Source organism: Pelodiscus sinensis, chromosome 18, assembly GCF_049634645.1.
Source record: "Pelodiscus sinensis isolate JC-2024 chromosome 18, ASM4963464v1, whole genome shotgun sequence".
In the NCBI taxonomy this organism is placed as follows: Eukaryota; Metazoa; Chordata; order Testudines; family Trionychidae; genus Pelodiscus; species Pelodiscus sinensis.
This window is the reverse complement of record NC_134728.1, coordinates 4,407,857-4,432,545: the sequence shown is the minus strand read 5'-3', so window position 1 is coordinate 4,432,545 and position 24,689 is coordinate 4,407,857. Positions and strand designations below refer to the sequence as shown.

Sequence of the window (24,689 nt, the reverse complement as noted above, 5' to 3'; positions counted from 1 at the left end):
AGAGAGATCTGTTGACTTACTTCCACGCTGGTTGGGCAGCATTCCACTGCTCGGCTCAGCATTATCCTAGCATCTTCGGGTTCTTCTAACTCCACTGCTGCCTTCCACAAGCGTACTGAATTTGGAACATGCTCAAGGGCTAGAAAGGTAAAACAGTACTATTAAACTTGGTATAGAAGGCTTTTAAAAGAAAAAAATGTTATACTGGCAATAATCACTACTGCAAACATAGCTATCCCCATTCTTTCATAATGAAGTACCTAGGGATGTAAAATTTCAATTAACTGGCTAACTGAATAGCCAATTCAATTTGCATCGACTATTCGATTAGTTGATAAGGGCGCCTCCATCTTTGAAGTACAGCAACAGCTGTTGCTACAATTCAAAGGTGAAAGCAAAGAGAGAAGCACGGGGCCTCGTGCTCCCTGTGAGATTTCAAAGTGGCAACACCGCATGGAGCCCGGGGTCAGCTGGGGACCCCGAGCTGCACATGGCATTTCAAGGCAGCAGATCCCTGGTTCCACGTGGTGCTGCTGCTTTGAAGCACCCCCTCCTCTTCTCCCCCTTTGCTGCCTCTTTGCGATAGAGGTAGCAAGGGAGAGGGGGGAGCGACTAGTTGACTAGTGTGTCGACTATCCGATAAGCATTTGCTTATCAGATAGTCGACTAGTTGTTTACATCCCTAGAAGTACTAGAAGGTCTTCTTGTTTCTCTTCAGCCAGTACAAGATGAACTGGTAGAAAATCTAGCCTGAAATTCCACAGCTGCAAAAGTTTTAACTGGTAACATCTGTATTAATTCTTTCAGAAACTGCTTTAATGGTTGTCAGAACACAAAAAAATCAGGAAAGCAAGGAAGCTATAAAGCACTGTTTCCCCCAATTCAAGCTAAACAAAAATGATTTTCAGACAACTTTTGAACAAGTTAAAGGCTTTTCCACTTCATCTTAACTGTGCCCAGTTTGAGATTTTATATCTGTTAGATATTACAGGTCTAAGTAGGGTTCAGATCAGTTTTAGAACATTATGACAAATGTTTTCTCCCCTTAGGACAGTCATTTTGTTATTACAGTAATAGAAATGTAGCCGTGTTAGTCTGGTGTAGCTGAAGCAAAATACAGGACTATGTAGCACTTTAAAGACTAACAAGATGGTTTATTAGATGATCAATCTGATCTGAGGAAGTGGGTTTGGCCCATGAAAGCTCATCATCTAATAAACCATCTTGTTAGTCTTTAAAGTGCTACATAGTCCTGTATTTTGCTTCATTTTGTTATTACATTTTTCACTCAAGTATAAAAACAAGCATATAGGGATTTGTCCTGACAAAGGCAAATATGACAGGGTGTTCTATGTGTTTACAATCTTCGGCTCTGCTGAAGTTGGATTAATACACGAGACATATATTGCTCTCATCCATCCAAACAAATCTGGTCCGCTCCAGCATGTAACCCAGAGCACCCTAAATCCTCTGTCCCTGCCACACAGACATCTTGGTGTGCAAGTATATGCAGTACACCCTGATATTGAAAATTCCTATGCAAGAGTCAAGTGCCTCAGACACCAGTTTAGATTTTATTCAAGAGCAAATTGGTTCACTAGTACATCATGCATTGGATACCACTGTAATTGTCAAAAATCTCCCTCAACAATTACACTCTCTTTTAAGCATTTGCTGACTGTTTAATTGACACAGTTTAGCTTTCCCCAAAGCTATCAACCAACATGGTGGTTTTGGAAGAGCTTTGAAAAAAATGTTTCAGACCAACACTGAACAGATACAAGGCACTGAATTCCAAGTGCCTTTTCAGTAACATAATGATTCCATTTAACCAAGAACTTTTCATCTTGTTTTAAACTCGTCAAAACATTTTTTATCCTTGATAGAAACTTATTCCAGAATTTCCTGGATCTGCTGTGTGAAACATTAAACTTCAAACAAAAAACTTCTCTCAGCCTACCTTTGCAATTTAAAGTGTTACTGGGAACTTGAGAAAAACAAACAAACTTTCTTTTAAGTCTAATTACTATAAGCAACACCAAAAAATTACAAACAGAATATTTGTCTACTTTTCAGATGTTTATCAGCTGCACTTTGTGCACATTCAGTTCCACTGTTTTGTCAGGTTAGTTTTTCCCATGCTTATATGGCAATCTGTCAGAGCAACAGGAAAGAGAAACGTTTTTAAAAACAGGTGGTGTAAAATCACCAAAAAAATGGAAAGATAATTCCAAGGCAAGAATATCATGTGAAATTACTTTTAAACTTAGTTTTTGAAGTTGAGGTCTCAAATTAATCATGTTCCTTTAATTTTTCCAACCGAGACTGAGGGAAGACAAAGATTGTCATTCTGAGCTTCTTTCAGATTCAAAACCAGAAGGAAATACATATAGAAAAGTATCCTGATTGGGATGTAAATGTTTAACAGGTAAAGGCTGCCCCCGTAGGAAGAGGTTGCTCCGGTGTCAGGAGTAGCCACTGCCTGCAGGGGAGAGGGGTAGGGGACTGCTCCCTACAGCTCAGCTGAACTGGAGTGGTCCCCTTACCCCCTCCTCCCTTAACCAATTAAAACAGTATGTTTAACCAGTTAACCAATTAAATGGGATTTTACATCCTTAATTCCTGACTAGCTGGATGTTAATTATTCTCTTTCAAGTTTACAGTGGTGGGAGATTTTTTTAAAGCATTTTAAATGAGTAATGTCAGCCTTTGACAGCTTTAAGTGCTACTCGGCAGGAAAGAGCATGTCTTCATAGAGCATTAATTTCTACACCTCAAAATGAATTCAGGCACTCGGCTTGCTGCCTCACTGGGGAGGATAAAAGCATTAAAAGCTCTAAGTGCTTGCTGGGTGACAGGATCACACAACCCACAGAAATAAAAGAGAAACATATTATGGGATCATATTTAAGTGCTGCTACTTGGCACTTAGCCCTGATTATTTTCTGGTAAACACTAGTTAAAATTGCCAGTTTTCACATGATACCTGATCCAAACACCTCCAGCCATCAGTTTTGTGATGCTCCATAGGAAGCATTAGCCTAACGAACACCATGAAGTGGATAGCAACATGTGGAAATTAGAAGCACCATGGTAAACTCATACTCTTTTCTACCAATATAGATAGCTATAACCAAATTTTCCCCTCAGATAATACTCAGAAGTGAAAATAAAATGCTTTTTACAGAACATACAATATCGCTAATAATTTAAACACAGGAGAAAAATAACTTGCATACTTAACATGTTCTAAATCATTGATGTAATCCAGCTCAAGTCAGATCCAGAAATCGATCATTTTCCCATGACTAACATCTGTTTTTCTATTTGATACTAATTGCAACTCTTATAGACACACACAAAGTTTAGCAGCAGCTGTGAATTCTTTTGCAGAATTTAATCCATAACTAAAAAGCCTCACACAAAATAATTAATATCTGAATTCTTGCAAGTTCCAGAACCACAACTGCAACCCTGAAATGCAAATCTTGTATTAAAATGTTGGAATAGGCAATTTACGCCTCTTGGTCCTAATTGCTGATGTAATCGTTCTAGATGCTATGCAGTCATGTAACACTGTGGATTGCTGCATATAAAAGATCTAGCAAAGACTTTAAAAGCTTTTTCTCCTTGGACACCTAGAAACTGCAGTAAAGACTTTAAATGCTAGAATTCTGCAGCTTGACAAGGAGGTAGCAACTGAAATGGGACTGGAGCATCGACTTCAAGCAGTCAAAAAATTGATGCTATGGTGCCATGGACAAGACCTCTAATTTCAGCACATCAGGATGGATCAGTCATGAGAGAGAAGTGCCAACCATGCTGATACTGTGTGCTAGTTAATGAACAGGTATTATATGAGTTTGAGGAAGGCAATACATTTCAGATGGACGAGACAAAGAAAGAGCTGCGATGGCAACAGCATAAAAAATGCAAGCATTTGAATAAATGTAGGAAAAAAAGTGTGTCACAGAAACATAGGAATTTCTATACTGGAGAGACTCTAGGTCTGTCCAATCCAATCTCTGGATCCTCTGACCAGATGCTTCAGAGAAAAGTTCAAGATCTCACCCCCTGTAAGTCTGTAATAGTTAGAGACTGACTTAAGCCCTGAATCTCAAGATTTAATACCACTCCCACAATTTTTGTTGTCAAAACTATAACTGTATACTCAATCCCATTTTGAATCCTGTTAAGTTTGTAGCCTGAATTTCCTGTAGCAATGAGTTCCACAGTTTAACAACACATTGCATGAAAGAATATGTTCTTGGTGATGCCAAGAATCACATTTAAATCCCCAGGCCATGCCCTAAAGCGTTTGTGTTTTATTATTTTTTAGAAGAACACTTACAGGAAATTGAAGGATTAGTTCTTGTATTCCTGTAGAACAGAAGTGGGGAACCTAAGGCCCACGGGCCCTATGTGGCCCCTCACTTGCCTGGATCTGCCCCCCAAGACACAGGGCTTCCCCCCCCCCAACACTGGGGAGCTTACACTGGCATTCTAGCCTCCTTGACATCCCCCCAAGGGGTTGGAGCACACAATCTACTAGCCCGGGACCCCCTAAGCTCTGGTGTGTGAGGGGAACGTGAGGAGTGTCTTTCTCTTTCTCAGTCAGGGGCCACATCTGTGAGTGTTCGGCTTTTTGTTTTTTGCTTTGCTTCTTCCTTATGTGCGGCCCCTGCCTGATTTTTTCTGTGGATCAGTGGCCCCCAACCCCAAAAAGTTTCCCCACCCTTGCCGTAGAAAGTCTCACCTTTCCTAAGGACACGTTTCTTTGCTCGTATATCAGTCTCCAGTTCTGCTGCTCTGATATAAATCCGGACAGACTGTGGGAGGTGGCGGACTGCCTGGGCCACCACAGCCTTTGCCGTATCCCCAGGCTGCAGACGGGCAGCTTCTAACCAAACATCTTCACTCTGTTGGTGAGCAAATAGAAAATGTATACCCTCTCCATCAGAGCAAACACTGGCAAAAGTCCCATAACAAGTTTAAACTAGAACTTTTGGGTAAACACTCTTTCAGCCCCTCTGATAAGTTACAAGAGAGATATTAACCGATATTGAGAAGCTTAATGGAGGAAAATGTGCTTTTAATACAAGAACTCATCACACATTCTTCATATTTTTTGCAATAAGCAGCAGAGGTGCAAAACAACTCTCACCTTGGGGCACATTTCTGTTCCCTTCATGATGAGGTTTCGAGCTACTTGCAGTTTGCCTGTGACCTCTTCCAGTCGGGCTGAAGCTATCCAAGCTGGTGGATGATGAGGATTGGTCTCCCGTACAGATTTCAAAAGTAAACGAGCTTTCTTGATGTCACTGGTAAAGAAGAAAAAAAAGCCAAAGCTTTTAATAAGCTAAGGAACAACTCTCATTCACTAGTAAGCTCCCCACACTCAGTTCCTCGCAATCAAACTCAGATGCACATTAACTTGGACCTCACATTTTTACACAGAGATAACACAAATCTCTGTGGAGAATATATTTCAATGTAACTGAGGTCAAAGTGAAGATTGCATATCTAATAGGGCTATCAAGCTATTAAAAATTAATTGCTATTAATCACATGATTAATTGCACTGTTAAACAGAACACTATTTATTTAAATATTTTCCACATTTTCAACTTTTTCAAATATATTGATTTCAATTACAACACAGAATACAAAGTGTACAGTGCTCAGTTTATAATTATTGTTGATCATAAATATTTGCACTGCAAAAATATTTTTCAGTTCACCGTATACAAGTATTGTAATGCAATCTCTATCATGAAAGTTGAACTTAAAAGTGTAGAATTATGTGCAAAAATAGCTGCATTCCAATATAAAACAACATAGACTTTAGTGCCTACAAATCCACTCAGTCCTACTTCTTGTTTAGCCGATCACTCTGATAAACAAGTTTGTTTACATTTACGAGAAATAATGCTGCCCATTTATTTACAGTGTCAACTGACAGTGAGAACAGGCATTCACGTAGCATTTTTGTAGCTGGCATTGAAAGGTATTTACATCACAAATTGGTCTGCCCCTCCATGCTTCAGCCACCATTCCAGAGGACATTTCCATGCTGATGAGGTTTGTTAAAAAAAACAAATCTGCATTAGTAAATTACACTTTCATGATAAAGAGATTGCACTACAACACTTGTATGGTGTGAGCTGAAAAATAGTTTGTTTCATTTTCAGAGTGCAAATATCTGTGATTAAAAAAATATAAAATGAGCATTGTACACTTTGTGGTAACTGAAATCAATGTATTTGAAAATGTAGAAAAACACCCAAAATATTTAATACGTTTCAGTTGGTATTCTATTGCTCAGCAGTGGGAGTAAAACGGATTAATCATGATTAATATTTCCCAATATGATGAATGTTTTGAGTTAATCAGGATTAATTGACAGCCATAGCTTTTAAGTAAGGTTTTGAGGAATTGCACATGTGCACTAAATTTTGTTGCATGCTGGAAGCAAAAGCTTGTTGTGGACTTGACAGGTGTGTAAGCATTTTTGGCTACACAGGTTGGATCTCCCTGGTCCACCACAGTTGGGACTAGACTCGTCCCAAACAACAATTTGCCAGATCTGGGGAGGTGTCCCCTGCTATGGGCCCCAAGCCAGCAGGCCCCCTGCCTCTGGCCTCCTCTACCCTCCTGCCTGTTCTGCTGCCTTTGGCGGCCGAGGTTCTCCGGCCCTGGCCTGCGTTGCTGCGTGCAGCCAGATTTCCCCAGCCCTGCACTGCTGTGGGCCGCTACACTCTCCAGCCACCAACCCCGCACTGCCGCTGGCTATCGGGGTTCTTTGGCTCTGCGCCACTACAGGCTGCCACGGGCAGCTGGGCTTCTCCAGCCCTGAACGCTACACTGCCACGGGCACCGAGGCTTCTACGGCCACGGGTGCCTGGAGTTCCCTGGCCTCTAGCTCCACGTTGCAGTGGGCTGCCGGGTTTCTCCAGTCCCTGGCCCCAGCACTGCTGTGGGACTCTGCTGGCCCTGGCCCCAGTCAGGCTGTTGGCCTCTTACCATGCAGCTCTGGGGCTCTCTGGTTCAGGAGCATCTGTTGCCAGACCAGAGAGTACCAGTTTTCAGAGATACAACCTGTATTAAGGCTTAGGATATTAAAAGGCAAAGGAGCAGAGATTCTTGCACATGTAAATGTTGGGTTTCACCTGACAACTTCCTGGATTTTTGGTGCTGGTGCTGAGAAAATGGACTTACACTTCCTTAATTGCAAGTATTCTTTGTATATGACTAAATACAGATGTCATAAAGGATTGGGCTACAGATATTTTCACACAACCACCAGTCAAATCGAGGTCGGCACTGACTAACAGTGGTCACTGATCAGCAGTGTGGGCAAAATGTACTGGATTATTTCCTAGGAAATAGGTAACTGCACCACAAAGCTACCAGAGCATCTGGCCTGCTTATTGGTGGTCTACACAAGAACCAGCTGTGTGTTTAGACTGTACTCCTTTGAGCATAGAGGCAGCTCACCCTGACCAGAATCTCGGTATGTTGGTGAGGAGAAATTGCAATACCTAGTCTGTGGTACATAAGTCCCCAACGCTATCAATGGAGCAACTTTTACAAACACAACATATTAATGAGGAGTAAACAGGAGTTGACAACGGTCAACTAGAAGTCATTTTGGCCAAATACATTAGAAATAAACATCCATTTATATGCAGAAGGGTCAACCACTTCTACCTGCCAAACCAATTCACCCCAAACTAGACTTACTTGATATCTCCTCCATGTGTAGGTATCATAGAATTCAAGTCCGTCAGATATCCCTTTGGGTCCACCACAGTTTGGCCACTCACAGAATCGGACACCTGGGAACGTAAATCAAAAGCTGATGAAATTGTTGGCCAGAGAATGACTATTTTGGCCCAATGAAAAATACATTAATAGTGAAAACACACAAAAACTGTTCTCTCTCAGTTTACATGATCATCTGGCATAAAAACCATGGAGTAAACTGGAAAACTTTGCTTATACTCGTGGTTTTTTTGTTGTTCTATAACAATTGACAGCTTTATTTTGCAGAGAATTATTCCTACGTAATATATTGCAAAACAATTTACACAATTAAGACATATCAGAGTTAAAGCAAACAGAAAGGGGGATTAAAAGGTTTAATAAAAAGAGAAAAATGTTTGCATAAGATTAGAAATTAAAGGGAAATTAACTGAGGTAAAGATCCAGAAAGGGTATTCTAAATGGCAGCTGCAGAGGAGACAGCTTTTGTATCAATACTAGTAACTATGTAAAGAAACAGAGAGGAAAGGACTGAATAGAGGGGGGAAAAAAATCTGTGATGCAGGATGGAGTCTGTCCATTGAGGATGCTTTTTATCTTGATTCTATTACAATCAGAAAATAGGTACTGAAACGAAAGTGATGCAAGCAAACTGCTCTACATGAGAGAAAGCAAGAAGAAACAGTCACACACGTGTAACTATGACAGACTGAATTTCCAGGTTACCACTGACCTATAATCTTGAAATCGTGTGCACTTTATACGAAATGCCAGATACAAAACAATATTTACATTTAATATTTTAACCCTTGATCACCAAAAGTTTAATGATGTACATTTACCAAAAAAAAAAACAAAACCCAACAACCCACCCACACATTAATTTCTTCAGTCAGCTGATCACATTAGGTATTAAGACAGGGGTGGGCAATAATTTTTCATCTGGTCACTCCAAGATTTTGGAAAGTGGTGAAGAGTCTCACCCTTCCATGATATTAATGGAGATGGTGTGGGGTCTAAGATGGAGGTTGGGTGCAGAAGGGAAAGTGGGGTCTGGGAGGGAGTTTGGGTGAAGGAGAGAGTTGTGACCTAGAGCAGGGGGACTGAGGAGCAGGGTTCTGGAATGTGACCTAGGGGAGGAGGGGGTTGTGATCTGGGGCAGGGGACTGAGGTGCTAGATATGGGAGGGGGTATGGGTGCAGGAGGGAGGGCAGAGGACTTGGGTATGTTGAGTGCGTGTGAGGGGCAAAGGGTTGGCAAAGAGGGGCTGGGGTATCAGAGGCAGGTTCTGGCCAGGATACTTACCAGCTAGCAGCCCAACCAACCTGACTGCCTGCAGAGTAAAATGCTTGCAGAACTTACAAAGTTTCTTAGCTAGCCACCCTGCCCCATGCCTGCACAGCCATGTGCTTGTGTGAATAACTGAACCAGAGGGGAAGTGGAAGTGGTGCTTCCTGTTATTCAAACAGGCAGCTCCCCAATGGCCAGTTTCTGGCCAGAAGCTGGCTAATGGGATTATGCTGGGGGCAGGAGCAGTGCCTGAAGCCTTCCCCCACTCACCTCTGGGCTCACGGTTTTTAGAGAGAAATGACCCCACAGCCACTTTTCTGGGCAGTGTGCAGGACTGAGGGGCAAGAAGGGGAGTCTGCCTAGGGCTCCCTGCTGTATCCGCGGGCCATATCCAGTGGCTTGGCGGACTGTATCCATCCCACGGGTTGTATTAAGACTTTGTAGCCTGCCAAGCTTTATCTGTCCTTGCCTATCCTTTTTTTTTTCCTTGATATATTTTGATAGCATGCTAGTAATGCAAGGAGCCTACAGAATTAAATTTTCTGTATGATTGCTTCAGCAAAAATACGATAGTTAATGATAAGTTAAGATTTATTTCTTGTTATGTTTCAAGATATGTATTAGGTAAGAGCTTTTACAGTTGGCTTGACAGGCCATTATTTAATTCTGATCAGAACCAGCAAGCCGAATCCACCAACTTATTTTTCTTACTTCCGCAAAGGCTGATGCACCATATTTCCTGAACCTAACCACAGGTTCCCGCTCTTTCTGGCTGTTCTAGGATTGGGCCCAAGAAAATGTTACTTCTCTCTCATATATATGTATGGGCTACCCCCATATCTCTTCCAATCAGGTATAGGCACCCACAGAAATCTTAGGGTACCAAGCCCAACTTTAGGCAAGGGGTTGAACATCCAGGACATTTTGGTGACATAAGAGCAATATCATCCCAGGAATTGGGGAAGCGGGGGCTGCTATATCCGTCGCTGACAGAGCCTGCTCCAGAGTGTTACTTGTTTTCTCTTAAAGTCAGAAACAAAATACTTATCTCTATTCTATTTTCATATCTCTATCATGTTTCTTATATTTTAAGTCTTGCTTTCAGGAATTTCATACTACACCTACTCCAAGACCTTTCAGGTGAGGGGAGACTGGTCCTTCCACGCCCAGCCTTGGGGAAAATAAGATCCTGTGGGTATGAAATGCTGTTAGATAATTAGTATCTGTGTACTTAGGTAAGTTTTAGTTTGATTTTGTTACTGCCATCTGGGGAAGAAATCCAATTAATGTGTGTTCTTACTGCCATATTCTGTGTGTTTCTTGAAATTGTTATTCCCATGGCAATAAAACTGATTTCATTGCATTTCCTGATTTAAAGTATAACTGTCAATTGTCTGCGGACCCTTACAAGGGGGAATCTTATGGTTCTACCCACTTGTAACCTGGGATAGAGAGGACGAACTTAGACTCCCTTATCAGACTGATGAGTCTTACCCATCTAAATTCCTCTATATCTCCTTCCCAGGCTACAACCTCCAGTTTCGAGACGTTAAGGGCATCTAACATCACCTGTCCTCCTGGATGGATTTCAGCCAAGAGAATTGTCAGAGGCACAAGAAATTGCTGCAGGCACCAATACTGATAGTCACCCTAGCCATGAACTGTAATCTGTTATTACATTCACTGTTTAGTTTTATATTTTGAAAAGTTGACAAATAGCTAGGAACTGTTGACTTTGCAAAATATGGCACTGGTACCAGCGTGCGATTAAAGATAACATGAGGCTGGCTTGCTTAAGGAAAGGCCTGAAAGAATAAGCTCAGGAATGTAGCTGATGAGTAAAATAACAATATTTCATTTTACTAGGGAGAAGGGACAACTAAAGAGAAAAAAAGTTTTTGTAATATTGTCTATAGAAACATCCCCATGAGTATGTCACTAGTGGGCATTTGCTTTTATTGTAACTATTCATTCAACATTCTATGACCATGTAAAAACACCAAGTTATTCAACGTGCTCTATGTATTTAATCATAGATGATGTTAATGATATGGTGCATTTTACATCTGTGACAGCACTATGTATCTAACATCTGGAAAAGGAAGACAGAGTCTGTTCTGTCACTTGCATCAACAGGACTGTTAGTGAAGTTCCAAACATATGTCCAAGTTTTGCCTCTAGTTATATTGTGCAATCCCTCTCAGATAACAGGTTGGACAAGCAGAAGAGGGTGCAATTTAGCCTAATAAATCTTTACTGTTTGCAAATATACAACAGAGTCAAAAGCCATACAACTTGACTTTCAGATCCCAAGGGGAAAGTGTAGTGCCATGGCTTAGAAAAGTCATCTTTTCACATCTAATCCCAGAGCAAATTTGCTCTTGAAATATCTGAAACAAATATAAAAAGTCTCAAGAGAGAAAGCCATGTTGATCTATAACTTTAAAAACGAGCAGTCCTGTGGCACCTCATGAACTTTCATCATTATCTAATATATTTGTTAGTCTCTAGATGCAAAAGGACTACTTGTTATTTTGAAACAAATATAGAACTCTAGAATAACATTTCAGAAAAAGCGTTGTGTACTTAATGGCTCACTAATCAAGATAAGAGCAACAACCACCACATCAAACTACAAAATGACTCCGTAGGCCTGACGTCCATTTCTGCCATGACTGGCAAGCTCATCTTCTCTGTGATGGTCCAGCATACACTGACCCATCTCCAAGAGAATTCCTCTAGAACAGATCTAGAGTTGAAGGTTCCAGCACATTCTTTTAATTATTATTGCCCTGCTTTTCATTTGTTTTTCATCATTTAAGATCCCAAAGAGAACATAACAATAGTTTTACAGAACAGGTATACATAGGTACACCTTTCAGGGTTATTATGCTCCTGTGTCCTTACCTGGCTCAGTCTCATATCCATCAAGGTATTCCTGGCTTGCCCAATCTTCCTCATATCTAGTTCACCTGTCCCAGGTGTCATTAGCCCAGGTGTCATTCCTCCTGGATAAGGAGTGTTCAAACCTCCTGGATATGGAGTGTTCAGACCACCAAATTGCTGCCAAAAAATGACACACACGAAGTTTTATACTGTGATTTTTAATAGAACTGAAGAGAGTTAGGAGCTCAGCTCCTAGGAGTGTCAATAGGGGCTAGATATTTAACTCCCATCTAGGGCTTTGAAAATATGACAACAACACTGCAAGTACAAGTTGAACAACTGCTTCCTGAGTATGAATAGCGGTTCTTCTATTGGGTGTAGATGGTCTATAGGAAATTATTCAAATGGTACTATTCAATAAATAGTATGTTCACTTTGTTTCATTAAGAAGTGTCAAACGATTATGTCAATATTAACTGAAAAATATTACATATAAATTATGTAAGCATGTGGTGTCAATTTAAGTCCAATAAGCTTCTCTCCTATCAGCCAATCACAGTGCTCTGCATCCATTTAAACAATTATGATCCAAAAATGTCAACCAATGACCTCATTGTCAACTAGGAATGTAAATGGTTAACTGGTAAGCCTCACCCTTAATAGATGAGGCTTTCTGGTTGTGGTTAACCAGTAGGGACTGGACCAGACCCCCACCTGCCCCAGGCAGAGGGCTGCTCCAGCCCCGTGGGGTCCACCACAGGTAGGGGCTGCTCTGGTTGCACAATCTGAGCAGCCGCTGTCCATGGCGGATCCCCCCCAGCCTCCCTGCCGCAAGTTATATGCTGACTCCCTGGGAGCAGGGCTAACAGAGGTTGCCAGCCCTGCTCCCAGGGAGCTGGCTGCAGAGTCCACAGCGAAGCTTCCACCCTGGGAGCGGGGCCAGCAGCCTATTTAAGCTTTATACTGCAGAACCCACAACGCGTATAACTGCTACGATTTTTAGCGGTTACATGATTACATTTAAGAGCCTTTTTACATCCTTACTGTGAACTGAAAGGGTACGTCTAGATTGCACTCTAAAATCGAAATAAGATATGCAATTTGCGCTACGCAAATTGCATATCTTATTTTGATTTTATTTTTAAACAGACTATTTCGAAATTTGGCACATTTACACGGCACTAAATTTTGAAATAAAGCACTATTTCAATACATCCCTTATTCCTGGTGGAATGTGGTTTATAGGGATGCCAAAATAGTGTGTCTTATTTCGAAAATAACAGCCTAGACATACCCAAAGTGAAATGTCTTAATTCTAGAAGAAACATCAGCCACTAGGGGAAGTTAGATTCCACTTCACATTACAAATTTAGAAAAGCATCAGCCAATAAGAAATTCAATGTTGGTTCATTGACCAAAATGAATTATGGCCATCCCTTGCCCAAACTGAGCTAAAACAAAAGGAATTTTAGAATCTTCCATTGCTAAAACAAAAGGCTATCCGATTATTTTTGCTCAAATTCTGCTCTCAGCTCCAGAGTTCGCTGAATGAAACAAAAGTTCCCAATAAGCCAGGGACTAACACACAGCAACCTCTTCTAAAGGCTCTTGTTCTAGAGGTCTTTCCATTTGCTATTCATTTAAGAAAGGGTTATATGCCTAGTGCCTTTGACTTTATTTTAATTTGACTTTATTTTAAATGGAATTACAGGATGTGTTCTAGGCTAAGAATAAGGTGTATTTCACAGCAAGTACTTGACTCTAGCTATTGTTGATCATTTTCTCCAATTTACCATGCGTGAAGTGGTAACTTCTCTATGTTGTTTTCATGCTTACCGTTTGTCGGGGATCCACAGATGTATGATTCTCCCCAGTCTGCAAGTGTTTAGCAAAGAAACTATCAGGAACAGGAGTCAGTTTTTCATAACGTGGATTCCTCTGACGTTTGTTCCTGGCATCACCAACTTCTGGAATACTCAGCCACTCTTCCTCTGTGACTTCCGCTAGCTTCCTCTGCATAAACAAAAGGTGTCATTACTGAAGATTGTGTTTTTAAAATTTACAATTTTTCTATTGTTTAGTGGTCTATCAATCTGTGGGTTTCAGAGAAGTCAGGGTCAGATGGGTCACATTTTGAAATAAAAGGTCAACGCTAAAGAACTTGTATACTTTTAAGAGGAGCCCTTTCTGTACAGACTGGGATCTTGATGTGATATTTTTATACTTATACCAATTAACAAGGCAATTATTTTTAAATGTTAATAAGGTATTGTAAATGTGTGTTTTCATTTAACTACTGTCCATTTTGCGTGTTAAAAAGAGAGACAGGACCCACACGGAAATTAAACACTATACCCCCATTGAGATACTTGGGACAGATTATAGAAAAGCTGAAAGTCAGGACTACCATCTTTCTCCTTCCACATCAGTACATGCCAATCACGGTACTTTTTTTTGAAAGCAGAATTGCAACATAGCTTCTCAACTGGGTGACCAGATCAATCAACTCAGAGTGCCAGGCTTGTTAACACTTGGGAACCCAAAAAGATCAGATACCAAGTTTTGTGTATAGTTTAATACCCTAATATGTCCACCTGGGGGAGAGGAAGGAATGGCAATCACCACATACACTTGCAACTAAAAGGCTGATAAGTATTTAATTCTACAAGAGCGCACACACAAACTACTGATAATACAGATTTATTTAGTATTCTGGCATATTCCGCCAGGAATTTGGTTTAAATTGACACATTCCCAGATAGATAATTCTATAGAATAGGAACTGTGCAAACAAATCCTGAAAGTCACATCAATCTGTTCACCTTTAAAATGGACTATTTTCTTCATATCAAAATATAAGACAGTTATCTCCTTACTTTTAAATCTGAAAATTGCTGCTGAATTTTGGGACGTTCCATTCGGTACTTTTCAATCTCCTCTTTCTCCCGTTGTTCTCTACAAAATAAAAAATACTGAAGCCATGCTCACAAAAGCATCAAGCAGGATGTAAACCAAGTACCATTATTATAGAGGAACTGAGGAAATCTGTTTAGTCAGAGCTCTTAAGGCATAAGTCTACATCAAATTGAAGTTATATCTCTATTTACAGATGAATATTAAATACCTAGTCAAAGAAGGCACATTTCAGGGGTCTCAAGCAATAATACTATAGAAAAAAATCGAACTTTGCATCCAGGTATAGTCTTAATCCCAGCTCCCTTAAGATCTGATAAAATACTCTGGTTTTAGCAACATTTATTAATACCGGTTGGCAGAGCTGCATGCTACCCGGCACGTCTCCAAGTGGCGGATAGGAGGGGGCCTCTTTTCAGAGGTTTGCTGCAAAATAAGTGCGCTTTGTCATGCGAATATGCAGCCACGGACCAGCAGCGGCAACATTACCAGGGTGTGATGGGACATTGGGTGGTATCCGATGCACTGACTAAAAGCCACAAGTGCACAATGACAATATTATGACATGGCGACTGCTACCCTACCCCCTCACTCTGTTGGTTGAGAGTCTGGGATACTTGGGTCCCTGGTTTACTTTGGATAATCTGATTGGCGAATCAACCATGATTGGTCACCGGCATCCAAGGGATAGTGACTTCTTACGTCAACCCAGGGAAGAGAATCCTGACAGAAAATTCCCCACTGCCTTGTGGGTAGGTTCGGGAGATGCGAAGGCTATGGGAGTAAACCCAGACAGATAATCCAGAGTGGAGACCCTAAGGCGGTTAACAGTGAGGTTTCATCCAATCTGTTTTTCCAGCATCTCCTGCAGTCACCTCAGTTCCTAAAGTACTGGCTTTTGTCTTTCCTTTGGCTCTAACTGGAGCAACCGAAAGGGGGATAGTGCCGCTTGGGCAACGCACTTTCCTCAAACACTAGCCTAGGCAATGCAGCACACAGGAGAAACACTTAGCCACACACAGCTACTACAGTTGATACAAAAGGCCAACTTGCCTCCGGCTTGGTAGCTGGAATGTGCGGACAATGTGTCCTTGACTTGAACCTGATCATGATCTTACAAACACGGATTCAATACGTAAAACAGCAGTTATAGACCAAGTTACATAAACTGAATGTTGACATTGATGCTCTCCAGGAGACCAGACTGGCAGATGTTGGATTAGTAAAAGAAACCAACTACACCTTCTTCTGGAAGGATTTGAGTTCAGAGAAACGCCGTCTTTACGGAGTTGGCTTTGCTGTTCGAAACAATCTGATGAACTTTATCAATACACCTATAGCTGAATCAGAACGCGTTATATGTTGGGAAACTAACACAGCGGGGCACAGGCCATCCAATAAGTTTCTGGACTGCATTGGAGACAACTTTCTGTTTCAGAAGGTTGAAAAAGCTACCAGAGGAGAAGCTGTTCTGGATTTGGTTTTAACAAATAGGGAGGAACTAGTTGAGAACTTGAAAGTGGAAGACAGTATAGGGGACAGTGATCATGAAATAATAGAGTTCATGATCTTAAGGAAAGGTAGAAGGGAGACCAGCACAATTGAGGTAATGGATTTCAGGAAGGCAGATTTTGATAAGCTCAGAGAACTTGTAGGTAAGGTCCCATGGGAAGCAAGACTGAAGGGAAAAACAACTGAGGAGAGTTGGAAGTATTTCAAAGGGACATTGTTAAGGGCCCAAAAGCAAACCATTCCGCTGTGTAGGAAAGATAGAAAATATGGCAAAAGACCAGCTTAGCTTAACAAGGAGATCTTGCATGATCTCAAAATAAAAAATGGAAACTAGGACAAATAACAAAGGATGAATATAGGCAAGCAACACAGGAATGCAGGGGCAAGATTAGAAAGGCAAAGGCACAAAATGAGATCAAACTAGCTACAGGCATAAAGGGAAACAAGAAGACCTTTTATAAATACATTAGAAGCAAGAGGAAGACCAAGGACAGGGTAGGCCCACTGGTTAGTGAGGAGGGAGAAGCAGTAACAGGAAGCTTGGAAATGGAGGAGATGCTCAATGACTTCTTTGTTTCGGTCTTCACCGAGAAGTCTGGAGGTGTGCCTAACGTAGTGAATACAAGCAGAGAGAGGGTAAGTTTAGAAGATAGGATACACAAAGAACAAGTTAAAAATCACTTAGGAAAGTTAGATGTCAGCAAGTCACCTCCTCTATCAGCTCCTTGAGTATCCTGGGATGCATTTCATCAGGACCTGGTATCTGAGCCTTTAGCTATGATCTTTGAAAAATCATGGCAGACAGGGGAGATTCCAGAAGACTGGAAAAGGGCAAATATTGTGCCCATCTATAAAAGGGGGAATAAGAACAACCCAGGAAACTACAGACCGGTCAGTTTAACGTCTGTCCCAGGGAAGATAATGGAGCAGGTAATTAAGGAAATCATATGCAAACACTTGGAAGGTAATAAAGTGATAGGGAATAGCCAGCATGGGTTTGTGAAGAACAAGTCATGCCAAACTAATCTGATAGCTTTCTTTGATAGGATAACGAGCCTTGTGGATAAGGGAGAAGCGGTGGATGTCATATACCTAGACTTTAGTAAGGCATTTGATACGGTCTCGCATGATATTCTTATTGATAAACTAGGCAAATATAACTTAGAAAGGGCCACGATAAGGTGGGTGCATAATTGGCTGGATAACCGTAGTCGGAGAGTTGTTGTTAACGGTGCTAAATCCTGCTGGAAAGGGATAACAAGTGGAGTTCCGCAAGGGTCTGTTTTGGGACCCGTACTATTCAATATCTTCATCAATGATGTAGATATTGGGATAGAGAGTACGCTTATTAAGTTTGCAGATGATACCAAACTAGGTGGGGTTGCAACTTCTTTGGAGGATAGGGACATAATTCAAAATGACCTTAGCAAGTTAGAGAAATGGTCAGAGGTAAACAGGATGAGGTTTAATAAAGAGAAATGCAAAGTGCTCCACTTAGGAAGGAACAATCAGTTCCATACATACAAGATGGGAAGCGACTGTCTAGGAAGGAACATGGCGGAAAGGGATCTAGGGGTCATAGTGGACCACAAGTTAAATATGAGTCAACAGTGTGATGCTGTTGCAAAAAAAGCAAATATGATTCTAGGTTGTATCAACAGGTGTGTTGTAAGCAAAACTTGTGAAGTCATTCTGCCGCTCTACTCTGCACTAGTTAGGCCTCAGCTGGAGTACTGTGTCCAGTTCTGGGCGCCACATTTCAAGAAAGATGTGGAGAAATTGGAAAGGGTACAGAGAAGAGCGACAAGAATGATTAAAGGTTTAGAGAACATGACCTATGAAACCAGGCTTCATGAACTGGGCTTGTTTAGTTTGGAAAAAAGAAGATTAAGGGGGGACATGATAGCGGTTTTCAAATATCTAAAAGGGTGTCACAAGGAGGAAGGAGAAAATTTGTTCCTCTTGGTTTCTGAGGACAGGACAAGGAGTAATGGGCTTAAAGTGCAGCAGGGGAGGTTTAGATTGGACATTAGGAAAAAATTCCTAACGGTCAGGGTGGTCAAATATTGGAATAAATTGCCAAGGGAGGTGGTGGAATCTCCCTCTCTGGAGATATTTAAGAACAGGTTAGATAGACATCTGTCAGGGATGGTGTAGACGGAGCTTGGTCCTGCCTTGAGGGCGGGGGGCTGGACTCGATGACCTCTCAAGGTCCCTTCCAGTCCTATTATTCTATGATTCTATATCCCTATAGCTCAGCACCAACTCAGGATACGTTAACATCATAAGTACTTATGCACCCACACTAATGTCATGCACTGAAGACAAGCACTACTTCTATGGTAATCTTCAGAAAGTTGTCATTTCTTGTTCGTCCGGTGAACAACTGTACATCCTTGGTGATTTTAATGCAAGAGTGGGAAGCGATCACCAGTCCTGGCCCACTTGCCTAGGTCATCACGGCATTGGGAAAATGAATGAAAACGGTCAAAGGCTTCTTGAATTCAGTTCTCAGAATCATCTCTCCATCACTAATACTTTTTTCAACTTAAAAGACTGTGAAAAGGTCTCATGGCACCACCCCAGATCCAGTCACTGGCATCAACTCGACCTTGTACTGGTCCACAGAAGACACCTCCACTCCATTAAATTTACACGTGAATATCACAGTGCAGATTGTGACACTGATCACTCATTGATTATCAGTAGAGTGAAAATTGCTCCAAAGAAACTCCATACATCAAAGGTTTGCAGAAAACCAAAGGTTAACACTCTCAATACTAGAGATGCACTAAAATGCTCTTTGTGGAAGAATTCACTCGCAAAATGGAAGACAAACCTGTCCAGCAGTCTGTTGACAAGACATGGTCCATGCTGAGTGTTACAATATATGAATGTACCACATCTGCCTTTGGAACACAGAAATTTTCCAACAAAGACTGGATTGATGAAAACGTTGACATTCTCAGGCCCCTTCTTGAAGAAAAAAAACAAGGCTTTTCTGAATAACAAAGAATCCATCACAAAGTTCAAGAGATCAGCTCCGACATACAAGATCTGTTCTTCAGAGAGAATCCAGGCGGTGTGCAAACAAATATTGGGCCGATCTGTGTTCTGGAATTCAAAAAGCATTCCATATGGGCGAAAACCATGTATGATGGACTGAAGAAAGCACTTGGACCAAATGTTACCAAAGTTGCTCCATTGAAACATCTAAATGGACAGGTGATTATAGATAAAAACCAAGAGATGTTCCGATGGGTGGAACACTATGCAAGTCTTTACTCCCATGAGCGTACAATACATCCTGAACTTGATAACCACATTCCAACTCTTTCAGAAATGTTAGAGCTAGATGTAGAGGCTACAGTGGAAGAGCTTTCCCAAGTACTTGATGCTTTCTCCAGTGGAAAAGCACCAGATAACAATGGGATTCCAGCTGAAGTCCCGAAGGCTAACAAGGCTGTCCTCATCCCCTTCCTCTATGACTTACTTATAAAATGTTGGTGAGCGGGAGTGGTCCCTCATGATATGAGGGATGCAAACATCATTACTCTCCATAAAAACAAAGGTGATAAGGGGGACTGTAACAACTACAGAGGCATCTCTTTGCTAAGCATTACAGGTAAAGCATTTGCCCGTGTCATTTTTAATTGCTTGCAAAAACTCGCAGATCGAGTCTATCTAGAAACACAGTGTGGCTTCAGGGCTGGCAGGTCAACAATGGACATGATTTTTTCTCTTCGACAACTACAAGAAAAATGCAGAGAGCAAGAAAAGCCACTGTTTATAGCATGTGTGGACTTAGCAAAGGCATTCGATACAGTCAGTAGATCAGGATTATACAAAGCGTTAACTAAGATTGGCTGTCCACCAACTCTACTCAAGCTCATAATATCTTTTCATGAAGATACGAAAGCAACAGTGTACTATGATGGATCTACATCTGAACCCTTTGTGGTGAAGAGTGGAGTCAAACAGGGATGTGTCCTTCCTCCTACCCTCTTTGGTATATTCTTCTCAGTCCTATTAAATTGTGCATTTTTAAACTCACACACTCACTCCTATTTGCAGATGATGCAGCGCTTCTTGCACATAATGAAGACATGCCACAGGCACTGATGGATTCTCTGTACAGAGTTAGTAAACTATTTTCTCTCAACGTAAGCGTGAAGAAAACTGTTGTGTTTGCTCAAGGTGTATCTCAACCACTCAAGGTCATTTTGAATGACAGTCCATTAGAGGTGGTTCAATAATTCTGTTACCTTGGGTCTACTATCTAAATCTCTCCATGGACAAAGAACTGAACATCAGAATTGGAAAGGCAGCCATAACATTTGGCAGACTTACGAAACGAGCATGGAACAATCCCAAACTGACACTGAAAACAAAGATACTGATATACCAAGCATGCATATTAAGTGTCTTGCTTTATGGATCTGAGACCTGGACTACCTACTCATGCTAAGAGAAAAAATTGAACAGTTTCCACCTTCACTGCCTTCGCAGAATCATGAATATTAAGTGGCAAGACAAAGTTTCAAATGTAGATGTCCTATCAAGAGCTGGCATACCCAGTCTCACAGCGATCCTTAACAACAGAAGACTCCGGTGGCTTGGCCATGTGAGGAGAATGAGTGATAAACACCTTCCCAAAGAAATCCTCTTCGGTGAACTAACAAGTGGAGCAAGGGAAAGAGGAAGGCCAAAGTTAAGACTCAAGGATATATGTAAAAACACCATGAAAAGGTTTAACATAAATCCAGTCTCTTGGGAATCTACGTCATCAGATCACAACACCTGGCAACAATTACAACAGGGCACGTCATTTTTCAATAGGACCTGTGCAAGTCATGAACTCTGTCTCAGAAAGAAAAAGTCTCAGACTCATAAAACAGAAGTAGACTGGCATGTAGCTATTGTAATCAACTGTGCAAATCCAATATTGGACGCATAAGCCATGAAAGAAGTTGCAGATCCAGGCACAACTCATAGGTTGTCACTGCTGCTGCTTACCACTGTCTCTCAAGATGAATGGGCCATATATATATATATATATATATATATATATATATATATATATATATATATATAAATAAAATACACACACACACACACACACACAAATTAGACTCAGCATCTTTCACATTGCCACCCAACCCAAAATCAGTGACTGCTTTTGAAAATGTTGTTTTTGGAGACTGTCAAAGAACAAAGCCTGAGAGAGTGGAAGAGCTAGAAAAAGAAATCAGGGGTTCTGACTCCTACACTTAGTGCCACTAAAATCACCAAATAATGCCTCTTGACTGTGCAATAATTAATCCTACCTTCTCTCTTTTCTCCGCTCATCCATTCTCTTATCCAAAGCTGCATATATAGCATCAGCTTCTTCATCATCTTTTTCATAAGGACCACTTGAGAACAAGCTCCCAGCATAGCCATTAAACTGAAAATTTTAAAAACAGGAACTTCAATTTAAAGATGCTGTTATATAGCAACTCTAGTTATCAATATCATTTGGGATAAAGAAAAGATTTTAATAAGCCCACTTCTAATATGAGCATCCAGCTAATATGGCACTAAATTAAAGCATCCCCTCCCTCTCCAAAACTCTAGGGATGTTAGCAGCTAGCCAGATAAATGTTTAACCAATAAGGCATTGCTTACCTGTTAAAAGTCCCAGTTAACAGCAACAGGCCCCCCACCTCCTCCATGTGCTCTGCTTTTAAAACTCAGACTGGCAGACTGGCTCAGTCCAAGCCCGCTGGTCAGAGTTTTAATTGAAGATCACGCAGGGGAGCCGTCTGCCCCCTGAGCAGCTGCCTGTGTATCAGAGGCAACAGCGTGGGGCGGCAGGACAGAGCTGCACTGGCATCCCTGCACACAAATACTGCTCCAGCATCCCACTACCCTCGCGAATCACCTCCCACTTGCCACCGCTAATACAGAGGCAGCAGTGCGGGGTAGCAGGGGACCACATCGGCTGCTGACCTCACCCCCGGCGGGCATCAAATAATCACGTAACCATTAAGAATTTTTGTGGTTACACAGTTTCTAAATTAAACCATTTTTAACATCCCTATACTCTATGAATTTCAACAGTAAAACCTTCAAGTAAAGAATAAAAATTCCTGTAAAGTGAAAACGTTTCCTTCCTTTAACAAAAATACGTAATACTGAAATCAAATACAGAGGCATCCCACAGACCAGGAGGACTCATGTTTAATTTTGAGATCCCACCCAAAACACTCAGGGACAAACAAACAATAAGCAAACATCAAAATTAAAATGACAAATATAGCAATGGCATCTACACAATGGGTAGCGTGAAGTGACTCTACAAGGAATTCTGCCTGTGTATCCTCTGCTGAAGGACTGGGGTGAGGGAGAGAGAATCACAAGTAACTCCCTCCACCAGGAGGAAACAGCTAACTGGAATGCTACAGCCCCATCACCTCATCATAATTGGTGTCATTCAGATCTTCATCATCATCATCAGCTGCCTGGTTTTTCTTCATCTGATCCCCAACTGTTCTCTTCCCTGGCGGAGCATGACGATCATCCACTGGATCGTTGGCATCTCGAGCTGGACCAATATCAGAACGGGTGGTAAAACCTGTAGCACTACATTGAGAGACCAGTAGACATCATTTAGCCTGTAGCAATAGCGCTACAATAAACTGATGTGTGTTTTAAACTCCGAAACTAGGCTTTACAAATATTGTAATTCACAGGTATGTCACCAGGTCCCCATAGTTAAATGATGTCACTTCAGAACATCTGTCCTCTTTAACAGACAGTTCTATGTAGGAGGGACCCAGGATTTATCCTCTCTCTCTGCCCTGCCCCTCCTCCAGGGATACCTCCTTTTTAAAAATACATAAGATGTGGGAAAGGGGAGTATGGAGTGAAAGAGAGCCTCCATCCTGTGTAACGCAAGGCTGTGCCTACTCAGAAACCCTAAATCCACTGTCCCCAGCATCTCTGTCCACCCACCTATGTGCATTAGAGTTACTTACATTGAGCTCCTATGGCCTTGACCACATGGGACAGTTGCATTGGTTTAAAATGTGATGTTAATTTAAATGGCTATAGGGCTTGTCCACACCTACAATGCTGCAGCAAAGATGATACCTACACTGATTTAGGTGATCCACTTCCCAAAGGGATGGTAGCTAAACTGACAAGAATGCAATCTACATGGGGAGTTAGGTCAGTTTAATTGTGTTGCTCTGAGGCATGGATTTTTCAACTCCCCGAGCAAGGTAGTTAAACCACCATAATTTCCTAGTGTACACCAGGCATTAGCTGAAGCCTAATCCGAACTAGCTAGTCCGTGCTGCGTGTAGCCGCGCGGCACGGGGTCCGAACTACCCGGCATTTAAAAATGGCGCCGGCTGGCTTTATGCAAATGAAGCCTGGGAAATTCAAATCCCGGGCTTCATTTGCAACTCCGTATGACTACATTACCCCCCCTAGTTCGAACTAGGGGGGTAGTGTAGACATACCCTTAGAAAGGAAAAGCTCTGCCATCACTATAGTATAGGTAGCAGTCTGCACTGGATGCTACAGCTGCTGTAAATGTAGACAAGCTCTAGGGCAGTAATGGGCAATCTAAGCTAACGAGTGGCCCTTCATCTCAGTGGGCTGCAAAATTGTCATAACGAAGACGGTCTCCCATGGCAGTTTTGCTAGTTGTGGTTGCCTAAAAAGAATTTGCAGTGTGCAGACTGAAGGGTAGCAGCACCACCTTAACTGGATGCAGAGGGAGTGCACGGCTCTCACAGGCACTGCTGAGTGCAATCAGCATGCACCTCACTTCACATGCCCCTGCTTTGTGTGTGCATCACTTTAACAACACCTGTGGGGGGGAGGGGGAACCTACAGACTCAAATTAGCAGAATTTGGCAACCCTGCGCATGGAAACAGTAACAACATGTCCCGAGGGGCCTCGCGTACCACCCCGATGGGCCGCAGGTTGCCCACCGCTGCCCTAGTAGATGACAGTCCAGCCCACTGGCCGTCCTGCCAAAGGGATTTTACTAAATCGGTTTAAATTCTCCCCAGGGGTGCCACGGTCCCGTGTGGACAAGACGGACAGCGCCAGGAGAGCGGCTCTCTTGGACCAGTGCGACACATGCACCCTGCAGCCAGCGAGGAGCAAGGACACCAAGCCCATGCCCCAAGAAGGGTTCCTGGCGGCGGGGGCGGGTCCGAGGGGGGGGGTCTCCTGGCGGCGGGGGAGGGCGCGGTGGGGGGGCCTCCCGGCGGGGCGGGGAGGGTCCGGGGGGGGGGGCTCCCGGCGGGGTGGGGAGGGGAGGATC

The 24,689-nt window shown here is 42.1% G+C and overlaps 1 protein-coding gene across 1 annotated transcript in view; it reads right to left on the bottom strand.

Moving 5' to 3' along the window:
• PRPF6 (pre-mRNA processing factor 6) overlaps positions 1–24,689 on the bottom strand; it is a 50,599-nt gene that overhangs the window by 25,085 nt on the left and 825 nt on the right. The window contains exons 2-10 of the mRNA XM_075901012.1: positions 22,821–22,989; positions 21,693–21,811; positions 14,817–14,895; positions 13,777–13,953; positions 11,962–12,117; positions 7,744–7,838; positions 5,165–5,321; positions 4,757–4,919; positions 21–139 (exon numbers count right to left, since the gene is read on the bottom strand). Coding sequence (XP_075757127.1) covers positions 21–139; positions 4,757–4,919; positions 5,165–5,321; positions 7,744–7,838; positions 11,962–12,117; positions 13,777–13,953; positions 14,817–14,895; positions 21,693–21,811; positions 22,821–22,989 — 1,234 coding nt within the window. The remainder of the gene's footprint in view (positions 1–20; positions 140–4,756; positions 4,920–5,164; positions 5,322–7,743; positions 7,839–11,961; positions 12,118–13,776; positions 13,954–14,816; positions 14,896–21,692; positions 21,812–22,820; positions 22,990–24,689) is intronic.